The 13,453-nt window shown below is 31.0% G+C and overlaps 1 protein-coding gene across 1 annotated transcript; it reads left to right on the top strand.

The window, feature by feature from the left end:
• The first annotated feature begins 10,431 nt into the window (after nt 1-10,431).
• On the top strand, nt 10,432-13,075 carry LOC141588402 (uncharacterized). Its single transcript, XM_074409846.1, has 3 exons — nt 10,432-11,464; nt 11,574-12,586; nt 12,857-13,075. The coding sequence occupies exons 1-3, from the start codon at nt 10,432-10,434 to the stop codon at nt 13,073-13,075; spliced, it is 2,265 nt and encodes a 754-aa protein (XP_074265947.1).
• The last annotated feature ends 378 nt before the right edge of the window (nt 13,076-13,453 follow it).

Genomic DNA, 13,453 nt, shown 5'->3' with positions numbered 1-13,453 from the left:
TAGATGGATAGTGAAAATAATTGCATATTTGATAAAAAAAGTTGTTGAAGGTAACATTTTAAAATTATTGTGTATGTGTTGCAAGTACGAACTAAATTTTCAGTACCTAATAATGGATATACTTGTATATTACAACAATTTTATATTCCCTCAATTTCAATGGATTTTATACTTTTAAAAAATTTCTGTCATATTTTAAAAATATGTAGAATGCCCTGTAACACCAAATAAGTAAAAAATGTGTGTCACAAATTATTTTCGCGTACAATAGATTTATGGAAAATAGTAAGAGAGTGAAGTAAAAGAGTATAACTTTAGAATCTCGAACAATTATTGGTAAAAATGAGCAAAATTAATTAGTTATGCATCTTATGAATGACACACATAACAAATATTTAGTCTATACAATATGTCACATAGGCGCTTCCACTTTGTTCAACCAAAAATATAAATAAATAAACATTCTTATACATTGTAAAAATAATTAGCTACAACTTAAAAATATCTCTTTAAACTATATTGAAAAAATGTCTAAGCTTATTGACTTACTCGTATAATCTTTTACACACTTTGAGTTATTTGATTTGTGACTAATTGAAGTCTTAACAAAAAAAATTAAGGAAAAAAAGGTGTTACGTGCAACATTAGTGCAACAAAGATAAACTGTGTAGAATTCACAAACTTTTGACAAAAAATCTTCCAAGAATTGGCGGATGTAATGTCTTATGTGGCTTCATTGAGATTTATACTACTATATGTAATTATACATACTACATAGTATAAAAGGAGTACCTGTCAAAAAATAAAAAGTCAATCAAACTATAATAATGAAATGTAAACTGAAACAGTTAATTTAATTCTGTAGAATGAGCTACAATTAAATAAGAATATAAAATATATTGTAGCTACGTAAAGTTGTTATAAAGTCAAGTTGAAATGATTAATTCAATTAGGATTTTATGTGAACCAAATAATTTTGAATTGAGTGTGGAAGTTTAAAGATGAAAAATCTTCAAAATAAAATCTCAAAAGTATTTAAGGTAGAGAAGTCGAAAAATTGTGGTAATGCAAGTGATGATAATTGTAGGCAAAAATATGACAATGTGTATAGGTAGTATAAATGAGGAGGGGGAAGCCAAAAAATCAACTAAGAAAGGATTTAGATGTCAAATTAGTAGAGTAAATTAATTATTAATTATTAATAGCTATAAAGATAAGAGGAAACTAAAAAGTTTATTGACATTTACATTCTTTTGTACAACATAAATTTTATTTTTATTTTCACTAATTATATGCATGTGACACATCACAATTCAAGATGACTTTTGATAGGAGACATTACTTAGTAAAATGCTTAGTTTTATCTTTTTAAAATATTGTATAGATTTTCCGTGAAAATCACGTGACTTTTCTAGCTCGTCATTAATAATTATTTTGCTCACGTAATTTTTTTTTTATTTTCTTATAGTGTCTTGATACTTACATCATTCTTTATTGTTTATTTGTTATTGCATCATGTTTATATTATTTTTATTTGTTATCTATAGCCAAATGATATTGTATTTACTCGACATTTAAATGATATTTTTTCTAGTTTATAACTTTATTAAAATGATGATATCATAAAAATAGTAAGTAACATCAACCATAGTTATATTTTATGTTTGAAAATAATAATTATATTGAAAAATTAAACTATTCTTCACTCATTTTCACTTAACCGTTGTAACATTTAATCAAATAAAAAAAATAAATGAGATGGATATAATAGATCGAGATAAAAAAACATCGATATTACTGCAATATTCTCACTTCAAAAATTCAAAAATAAAAAAATATGTTACTATTTGATAGTCAAAGTACGAGCAAAATATAAAATTTATTCAATACATATGTAATATGTTGTTAATCCCAACAAATTAACTACACATTATTAATTAATGAATACATTAAAAAAATTCCAAAACATTACATTGTTCTTAAGAATGTGTGAGACAAAAAAGTTAAGGGTACAATTTGATCAAGCTAGAGTTTCATTCACCAAAGTTGGACATTCTTTCGCCACAATGGATGGTGATATATATTCGATCATCGATCATCAATAATCTCAAGTGTCATCATCAACATTCGACAACACCAAAAACGAACAATACGATATAAATGCTTGTTAATTATACATTCTTTTTTCTTCTATTTTTCTCTTATCTCTTCATTTCTCGTTCATTTCACCACAAAAGAAAGATATTTTTTTTAAAAAAAAAAGTTCAATCAAATGAAAACAAATAGGTAAGCTAGATTCTCATCTACTAATCTTATTTTATAGGTAAAATTTGTTGATGGTTTCATAATTATGGAATATGAAAAGTTTGGTATTAAAGAGGAATAAATTGTAATTATGAAATAGAGTAATGTTTGGAAGATGAAAGTTTACGTAGGATAAATGATTATAATATATTGACTACTACTTTGTCTTTTTGTATTTTGTTTTTAATTTATTTTTTCATTAATTTTTGATCTAGCATATAATTGTAGCTACTCAATCTAGCATTTTTATGTTATTGTATAACTTGTATTACGTCACATGTCTTTCTATTAGCTACTCAATCTAGGCTTTTTATATTATTGTATAGATTTCGAAAAACAATTAATTTGGAATAAATTTTAAAGGATAATTAAACAATAAAAGTGGAATGGAGAAGGTCTCGTTTAAGTTCACCATGAACACAAAATTATAAATATAATTATTTTAGTTTACTTACTTAATATATTGCTAAACAATGCAATTTATGTTTTTTTTTTATAAAACCTTATCCTTTACGTGAAATAATTTCATGAACTAAATACATGGTATTACTACCCTTTTAAAATTCTATTATTAGTCTATAATTTCAGTTAAGTATTTACAAAATTTGTATGTAAATTACTTAAATTAAATAAATATTTATTTTCCAAATATTTTATATTTTCCTAAGAAAATATTTTATATGATCTTTAATACTCATTTGTTGATTAATTAGTTCTGTAAAACATCTCTATATACAACAAAGTTATGGCATATTATTGTTTTTTTTTCTAGTAATAATAATAGTGAATTAATGCCTTTAATAAAAACAATAGTGAATTAGTGACAATACAATTTTTTTTAACTTCATTTATTCTTTTTCGTTCTTAATTTCTTATATATTCAGTTTTTTTTTATTTCGAATACATATAATACTACTCCATATGAAATATCTTGAAATTATTAACTTATAGTTAATGCGTATTTTTTTATTATAGTTTTTTTTAGTTAATTAAATTTAAAACTAATGGAATATGGATGGATTTTTAAAGAAAATAAGTGAATTAAATTAATGCAATATAATAATAAATTGATAATGCATGTCATATTAGTTTGCCAAGTCATATTGTTATTGTGTATGTGGCTTTTTTTCATCCTATGTGGCATTGTCTATGTGGCATTTTTAGGCTAGCCTTTTAATAGTATTTTATAGATTTAGTTAAAATTTGGTTTGAGTTCGGTCAAATGCAGCTTCAGTTTGAGTCCAAGCTCGTCTAGCCTCGGCTATATACTTTATTTTATATTAGTATAGATCTCGCCCAATATATGTGCGGTTTATATAGACTTTTTGGTTTTTTTAGCGTATTGTTTATACATTTGAAATTTGCACATCAATATTTAATATTTCATTGCATTGTATTTTGATATGAAACAAAAAAAAATGAAATGAAAAACTAATCAAAGAGAATTAAGTAAAATTATGAAATGTGTATTTCTTTGAAAATATTTTTTTAAACCTTAAAAAAAAGATTTCATTTATAAATTTTCTCCAATTATTTAAATGATTTTTTGTGACGAAACTAATTGCAATTATGTGTCAAATTATTCTCTAAAGTAATATTATTGCATTACTAAAAAATTTAGCAAATTATAATTCACATTTTAATACGGAGTACCAATTATTTATTATTTTATTTCAATGAAAAAAAATCATAATTATGAATTTAATTAAAAAATTAGAGTTTAATGTAAGATCAATATATTTATATTGAAAATATAATTTTTAATGAAAGAAAGTTTGACTAACTTCCTTATTTAGATATATATGCATTTTGGCGAGGTAAAATTAAGAGGGTTTTAATTTTTTATTCTTTTATAGTAGTAGGGGGATTTTTTAATATTTCATAATTTCATTTAATCAATATAAACTACATAACATTTTTCTATTCGTGAGAAAAAAAATGGTTAATTTAGATGGAGCGGAAAGTAAAGAATAAAAGCACTAAATAAATAATGATAAATTTTGAGCATTTTCCGGATCTGAGGTCATTTTCTTAAGGCAAGATAAAACTTTTCTTATGGTTGTCGCTTCAATTCAACTCCACTCAACTCTAGATAAATAATTAATAAACATTTTTTGTAATTTAGAAAGTTTCAACCTGTATAATATTTTATATTGAAAATTTCGTACGAGTTCAAAAATTATCACTAATAGCTCTATTGCTGGTTTTTTATATAGAAGAGTAATAATATATTAATTACTAGGTTTGTGACCCGTGAAATTCACGGGTTTATCTGTTTTCGTTTTGATATTTTTATCGTATTGTTAATATCTGTTCGTGCAATTAGTTGTTGATCCATTTAAAAATATAAAGTCTTGAAATACATAGAAATTAGTTAGTTGATACCTTATTTCTTTGACAACTTTGGTTTATTTTTTAAAATCGAATCCTGCAAGTGACAATGTGGTAGCTACTAATTTTGAGAAACTTGACAACAGAGCAATGACAAAGACGACTCATTATATATACGTGTGTTTTACTCCGCAATATAATAAAGTGAGTTTTTTAAATATTAAAAGTTAAAATCATCCGTATATAATAAATTCCGTATGGAAAAATCTTCAATGACGCCTTATAAGGTTGTAAACTCAATACCTCAGTATAGTCATCTCCAAATTATTTCCAGACCTCTCCATCAACCCTCCCATAGAAATATCTTTGAAGTCTTATCACCACGTGCATGCTTCAAATATTATTTACATCCGAAAAACATTTATTATATCGATAGAAAAATATTAGATACGATTCAACGGTATGGTCGGTATCTACTCCATGTATTATGAATTAAATTTTCATTTCAATTGCTCAATAATCTAAAAAACTATATTCCCTAAATCCGAATTCCAAAAGGTTCATAAAATTTTTTAAGTTCCTTATTACTATTTCAAGAATTTGATCAATCTCTTGTTATACTTATGTCCACGATCCTATATAAAAATAGAAATAAAAATAGTATTAGAAACTATAAAATAATCTATTCCGATTTTGAAAAAAAAACACATAAACTTAAAAATATACGAATTAGAATTTAGAAACCATACTATTTAATATTTATCTGAAGGTTCACTTTCGCTTCCTTTTAGTACGCTTTCTTTTAGTACATGCCTTGATAATAGTTCATATAAAATTAAAAAGAAAAATATATGTTAGAGATGATTATACTCATGAATACAAAAATACAAATTCAAATAGGTTGATCGGGAAAGCATAATCGTAAAATTACACAACAATATACACTTAATAACAAATTTAAAGAAATATTATAAGATCTCCATTTTGAGATCAACAATCATTCATTACTTATCAGTCTCTACCTTACGTTTTTTTACATTTAATTTTACCTCAGTTTCGTGTCTTTTGTATTTCTTCCCTCTTCAGATTACCCACGTGATGACTTGCCTTATCTGCATTCACATACGTTTCATGGTGCTTTAAAGTTATATAAAAAATACATTGACCAAAAGATAAAACACCAACCTGGCAAAAACTTGTCAAACGAATCAAAACATTGTCACATCTAAGTCACTTAAATAAACCAACTGGAAAACATGAATTCAAATATAAAGCAAACGATTCATAAAACCAACCACATAACAAATTAAAATATACTTTATGGGACACAATAACAACAACAACAACAACAACAACAATAATACTCGACAATAATACTCAATATAATCAAATAAATAAGTTAAACCATAAAATACAATCCACAACTTAGAAACTCATGACAAATGGGCATGTTTTAAATAAATAAAGTGAATAGAAACTATTATAGGTATTGTAGATTTTATAGTCATTACACAACCATAAATTCCCATATTTTAATTTAATTTTTAATTTATTTTATAGTATTATTAAATTGGATAATTGATTGCCGAGGACCTCAAGAGATGAATTAAATAGGACAAAATGTTAATGAAAATTATGGGTGTTGAGTAATATAAGGAGTTTTAATAAAATTATTAACATATTATATTACAAAAATTAATTAAATAGGAAAAGTTTTTAATTAATTTGGTGTGTGTTAAGTATTATGAAAAGTTTTAATCAATTTATTACCATGTTTAATTAAAAAAAATAAATAGGAAACTGTTAATAATGGTGGGTGTTCAGTAATATGAAGAGGTTTAATTAATTTATTAACAGGTTTTATTACAAAATTTTTAAAAACAATGAATTAAATATGAAAATGTTAATAATGGTGAATGTTTAGTAATATGAAGAGGTTTAATTAATTCCTTAACATGTTTTATTACAAAAAGTTCAATTAAAATTTCAATTTTAATTATAAATTATGAAATTTATTAACATGTTTTACTACAAAAATTTCAATTAAAATGTCAATATTAATTATAAATTATGAAATTTGATGTAAATTTATAAGGGTTATATAAATTTTGGAAGACAATATATTTAATATACAAAATTAATTTAAGAATAATGATAATATCCTTTAATATTATAGATATAAGTGAATTAAATTAATTTACAGATAAATGATTTAAATTAATGTCATGTAATAATAAATTGATAATCCATATCACATTAAAAATATGCAACATCACATTTAAATATGTCACATCACATTAAATTTTAATCTAGGTGGCTTTTTGGATCATACGTGGTTTTGTCTAGGTGGCGTTTATTTGTCATTTTAGGATAGTATTTTAATTATATTTTATAGATTAAATGTCAAATAACACTCATAAAGAATATCTAAAGTTGAAAAACAAAAATAGAAGGCAAAGAAAAAAGATTTATGTAAAATTAATCAAGTCCTAATATGACGATTCGCATTTCCTCTAATCGTTATCTTTACACAACGTTTGTGGAAATAGTGTGTTGAATTGAATGTGAGAGAAAATTTACCCTTTTGTCGCCAACGCTTAAGTGTTATCATACTAAATTTAGAAAGGCGACAATTAAATTTGAATAAATTTTGAAGAAAAGAAGGCAATAAAGAGGGAAGGGAGGGAATGATTAAGAAATGAGATGATTTTTAGGGATTTTGTAAGGACGAACAACTTAGAAAAAAAAATCGCAGTTTTCTAATTTCATAACTACGAAATATGACCATCTAAACCTTTTTATAACAAAAGTAAGAGCATTTGAGGAAAAAAAAAAGTGCTAAATTGATGGATATAATCGAATTTATCCGATTCTTTTATTGCATGTGAGGCTTCTGCATTGACGAATTATCTTTCTTCTTACTACATTTATTTACATTTATTTGATTTCCAAGTTGATGGGGTTTTTGCTAGATTTGATGTGTACATTAAAACCGTGTGGTCATCTCATCTCATCTCATCTCATCTCATCTCATCTCATCTACCATGAATATGTCCGAATATGTCTACTTTCTTTTTTCAGTTTTCACTCAACTTCTTCCCGTTTTCCGGACATGCCAGCTGGAGAGATTATTATGCATGGTTTCATTACACATGCACAGTTGCAACTCTTGCAAGTGCTATTTTGTTTATCACAAATTTTAGATGAGAGACATTCGTCTATAGTTATAAACGAATTAAATATACATCCATTTTAAGTATAAAACAAGCAACAAATTGCATGATGGGGCCCAAAAATATCACCACTTTAAATATATTTGATCCGTCTTTTACTTTAGACGGATATATGCGAGACTAATTATTTGTTCAGTTTATATTTACTCAATTAGAAACTTATTCCAATCTCTTTTTTGGTTTTCTATTATCAGATCATAGATCACGTAAAACTTACTCCATAGAAATATACTCCCTCCATTCAACTCTACTTTGCAAGTTTGCTTTATCACGTTTGCCAACACAGCTTTTACGCGATAAATATCATTAGCTGCGTATTTGCAAAAATTATAAAAGTTAGATATTTTTAATGTACTTTTAAAGACGAATCAAATAAGAGCTCACATGAATATATTTTCACTTATGTATCAAGAGAAAATTGAAGTTGAATGTCCGTTTGTGAATAGTACGCAAAAGAGAAACTTGCAAAGTGGAGTTGAATGGAGGGAGTAGATTATCAGTGTCAACTCTATGAAGTGCTGTTTTGCTCTACTACTTAACTACGTTGTTTCATGTGTGCAGTGTGCTCTTATATTGTAACTTGTAAGTCTACATTTGACTTGTTAATATAAAAGTCATAATCCAAAAGTCATCAATATTTTACCATTAATATGTATGTCATTAACTTTTTTTTTTTTGATAAGTGAATACTCCCTGATATCCTGTTTTTTCTTCTCTATTTTCTAAACGGATTATTCAGATTTTATTAGGCGAGATATATGCTCCGTTTATTACGGAATAATTAGTTGATAGCAATCGTATCAATTACGATATTCTAGCCTTGTTTATAGGATTTGGTTGTTATTATTATTGTAACTATATAAAGCCATATTGATATTGCTAATGCTAATCATCATTATTCATTCCTCAAATCCTTTATGCGTCTGTATTTCAACATGGTATCGAGCCAAGTTCTTTTTTCTTTCTTAAAAAAAAAAAAAAAAAAAAAAAAACCTAAAATTCTCTTCGTCTTCTTGCCATGTCTGGTGAAGACGCAGCCTCGACTGGTGCACAGTCACAAAAAATTGATCCCCTTTCTCCATTTTTTCTTAGTTCCGGTGATATTCCGGGCATTAAAATTTCGAAAGTCGTTTTAACCAGCAAGAACTATGATAATTGGAGTCGTTCTAATCGAATGTGCAGCAGGAGCTGATAACCAGGTTAACAATTTTTTTGTGACTAGTCAGGCACAAACAAAGCACCCTCATCTTCCACCAGGGATAACAGGCACAACTCAAACCCGGTGACATCACTCGGGCAACCTCAATCGCCGGTCCAACTTCGTCAGTCACAAGAACAAAGAACCCGGGCTAGCCACGGCCAGACCACCTTGGCCGGTGAATCCTTATTCAACTAGTCACAAATTAATCCTAAGGAGCCAGGCCAAATTTCTAAAGCATTGCACCAAAAATCGATGAAAAGATAGTTGCGGGAGGGTAAAGCGAGATAAAGCAAGTTGCCATTTTTGGCCAAACAAGGGAAAACTCTCAACAAAGAAGAACTTGGCACATTCAAAGCATTCTTTTTATAGAGCCTTGAGCCACGAAGATGCCCGCACCAAAGCCATTTAACCTTCAACAACTGACCAAAGATTTCAAAGAACAGGACAAAATGTCACTTTGTCAACCTGTGACTCTTTTGTTCTTGTTCGATTTGCCTTAATTTCTTTTGTATCCGTTGTAAAATAAGTCCACTTCTCTTGTTTGCTTCCTAAGTTTATTCCTGGCCCTTAGATGGAGTTGTCTAGGGTTTATCATGTACTGAACACTTCACAGAAAGGCCTATATAAGGACCCTTTCTCAGTCTGTTGTACTTAGACTTTGATTAATGAAAAACCTTGAGATTTCTCTCAAAAATTCGCAAATCTTTTAACTTTGCTGAGTCTTAGTTATAAGTCAGACTTAATATCTTCTTGTGCTTGCTTAGAAGGTGATTAAGGATCTGTGGTGCTACTTAGAATAGGTCTGTGCTTGCTTGAGCTATTTTAAGTGCATTTGTCAGTTAAGCTTGAATTGATTCGTGCTTGCTTGAACAATTCAGTCTTAATCTCCCTAAATTATTAAGTTTAATCTCTGTGCTTGCTTAAGAGTGAATTTGATAATTATATCCCCCTTAAGTCCAGAAAATATCACAAAAACAGTCACAAGAGTCTTCTAAAGAAATTGCTTGAGATTTCCTTTATTTGATCAGTTTACTATTTATAAAAATTACTTAGAGTGTGTGTAAAATCCTGAGATTTGGCACAGTTTTAGTTTACCCCCCTAACTAAATTATCACCAAGTTTTATAATTTTCCACATGACCATTTACTAATTTTATAGAAATTTCCAAGTTTATTACATTCCCTGAGAATCACTCTTTTGCACTGTTTGGGGTTTGTCCAATTTGTGCTTGTCCCCATAGTTTTATCGCAAATTCTGGTAATCGAGCTTAGGTTTATAACACAATCCTACCTTGTGTTAGTCCTGAGTGAGAGAGAGGTAAGTTCATTTTCCCAGCTACATCAAAACTACAAAAACAACCCAATGAGTGAGGAGAGATTAGCAGGAATGGAAGCAAAGATGGATCAGTTAACCAACCTGGTTAATGTGACCCTGGAAGCTGTGAATACTGTGATGGCAAACATTCCCACTCCAGAAAGAGGAAGGCCACCACCCTACAGAGGAAGAGGCAGGGGTAGAGGTATCCTTGGAGCAGGAAGGGGCCAACCACACCCTCAGAATGAAGAGGAACTCAACTCAGATTCAGAAGAATCCATGATGGAAGAAGGTAACTACTTGGCTAGAGATAAGGATGTTAAGGTAGAAATCCCTGATTTCCATGGTAGTTTAAATCCTAAGGACTTGTTAGACTGGCTTAGATCTGTTGAGAGAGTCTTTGAGTTTAAAAATTATGATGACAGAAAAGCTTTTAAGGTTGCTATTTTAAAACTCAAGGGCTATGCATCTCTTTGGTATGAGAGTATGAAACACCAAAGAATTAGAGATGGAAAGGAACCAGTTAGGTCTTGGCTTAAGTTAAAAAAGAAGTTAAGGGAGAAATTCATAGCTAAAGACTATACTCAGGATATTTTTATCAAGCTGACTCAATTGAGACAAGAGCAGTTAACTGTCGAGGCCTACCTTAGGAGCTTTGAACAATTAACCCTACAATGTGAGGTCACTGAAAAACCTGAGCAAAAGATTGCTAGGTTCATTGAGGGTTTGGACCCTAAGATAGCTAGCAAGGTGAGAATGCAACAAGTCTGGTCATTTGATGAGGCAGTTAACCTAGCCTTAAGAATTGAGAAACTAGGGAAGGTGAAGCCTGCAACACCCAAATTTCCCACCAGAACAACATTCAAACCCTACACTGGTGTCAAAATTACTGAGGTACCTAAACCAGTTACCCAACCAACGGTAGACAAAGGGAAGGCACCCATGTATCCCAAACCCAACCCACCTCTATCCAGGGATAAGATCAAGTGCTTCCAATGCCAGGGCTTTGGCCATTTTAAGAAGGACTGTCCTTCTAACAGAGCTCTCACAGCTATGGAGATTGAAGAATGGGAGAGGGAAGGTCTAGTTGAGTATGAGGAAGAAGAGACACTGGTTCCAGCAGAGATGGAAACTGGGGGGGGGGGGGGGGGGAACTGATCAAGGATAAGTTGTGGCTCACCCTGACACAGGGCACAATTTGGTCCTATGGAGGGTTATGCACTCTCAACCAGCTCCTCTAGAAGCTGATCAGAGGTCCATGATATTCAGGAGTAGGTGCACTGTCCAAAGGAGAGTGTGTAATTTGATCATTGATGGAGGTAGCTATACCAATGTAGCTTCCACCATCATGGTTAGCAAGCTGAGCTTGCCTACTCAGAAGCACCCCAATCCATACAAACTGAGATGGTTAAGCAAAGGATATGAAGTGAGAGTTGACAAGCAATGCATTGTTCCTTTTTCAATTGGGAAGGTGTACAAGGATGAAGTACTGTGTGATGTGGTCCCTATGGATGCCTGCCATCTACTGCTAGGGAGACCATGGGAGTTTTACAGAAATACCACTCACCAGGGGAAGAAGAATGTCTATGTTTTCAAGCATAATGGGAAGAGAGTCACCCTGACTCCCTTACCACCAAACCAGAGGGGTTATGGAAGTCCTAACATGCCTGAGGAGGTTGATGGAGTGTTGTTTCTATCTGAGGCAGCCATGATCAAGGAGCTGAGGCAAGAGCAACCTGTATTGTTTCTCCTATCAAGGGAAACCAACAATGAGGGGAACAATGATGTGCCTGCAGAGGTTCAACCCCTGATTCAGAAGTACAAGGAGATTTTTCCAGCTGAGTTGCCTAGTGGATTGCCACCCCTGAGAGGCATTGAACATCACATAGACCTTGTACTTGGCTCTGTGCTCCCTAACAGGCCAGCTTACAGATGTGATCCCACAACAACCAAGGAGCTACAACATCAGATTGAGGAATTAATGACAAAAGGGTTTGTGAGAGAATCATTGAGCCCATGTGCAGTACCTGCCTTACTAGTGCCTAAGAAAGATGGAAGTTGGAGAATGTGTACTGATAGCAGGGCTATAAACAACATCACAGTCAAGTACAGATTCCCTATTCCAAGGCTAGATGACATGTTGGATGAGCTCAGTGGGGCTCAGATCTTTTCAAAAATAGATCTCAGGCAAGGGTATCATCAGGTGAGAATAAGAGAAGGTGATGAATGGAAAACAGCTTTCAAAACCAAACATGGCATGTATGAGTGGCTTGTCATGCCATTTGGCTTGTCTAATGCTCCAAGCACCTTCACCTTCATGAGGCTCATGACTGAAGTTCTGAGGCCCTGCCTTGGAAAGTTTGATGTAGTGTACTTTGATGACATACTCATTTACAGCAAAAGTCCATCTGAGCATGTGTTACATCTGGAAGAGATTTTTAAAATACTCAGGGAATAAAAGTTGTATGGGAAGCTTGAAAAGTGTACCTTCATGGTCAATGAGGTAGCATTTCTGGGGTATATTGTATCAGGAAGAGGGATTTCAGTTGATCAGGAGAAGATTCAGGCTATGCAAACTTGGCCAGTCCCACAAACAATCACAGAGGTAAGGGGATTTCATGGCCTGGCATCTTTCTACAGAAGGTTCATTAAGAATTTCAGCTCAATTGTTGCACCAATTGCGAGTGTATGAGAAAGGAGACTTCCAATGGTCAAGTCGCTTAGCGAGTCCTTCGAGAAAATCAAAAAGTTAATGTGTGAGACTCTCATTCTCAAGCTGCCTGACTTTGAACAACTATTTGAGGTAGAGTATGATGCCAGTGGGGTTGGAATAGGAGCTGTCCTAATCCAAGGCCAGAGGCCAGTGGCCTATTTCAGTGAGAAGTTAAATGGAGCCAAGCTGAAATATTCAACTTATGACAAGGAGTTCTATGCAATCATAAGGGCTCTTACACATTGGAGTCACTACTTGAAACCTAAGCCATTTGTGTTGCATTCTGATCATGAGGCCCTGAAATACATCAATGGCCAACACAAGCTGAGCCATAGGCATGCTAAGTGGGTAGAATTC

Source organism: Silene latifolia, chromosome 6 (genome assembly GCF_048544455.1).
Source record: "Silene latifolia isolate original U9 population chromosome 6, ASM4854445v1, whole genome shotgun sequence".
Lineage (NCBI taxonomy): Eukaryota > Viridiplantae > Streptophyta > Magnoliopsida > Caryophyllales > Caryophyllaceae > Silene > Silene latifolia.
The sequence above is the reverse complement of the archived record's forward strand: the minus strand, read 5'-3'. Positions and strand labels throughout refer to the sequence as shown.

Coding starts and splice junctions, on each gene's coding strand:
- LOC141588402 (XM_074409846.1), top strand. CDS start 10,432: ATGAGTGAGGAGAGATTAGCAGGAATGGAAGCAAAGATGGATCAGTTA. Junction 11,465..11,573: donor TGAAGAATGGGAGAGGGAAG/GTCTAGTTGAGT, acceptor ACCCTGACACAG/GGCACAATTTGGTCCTATGG. Junction 12,587..12,856: donor TCAGGCAAGGGTATCATCAG/GTGAGAATAAGA, acceptor TTGTATGGGAAG/CTTGAAAAGTGTACCTTCAT.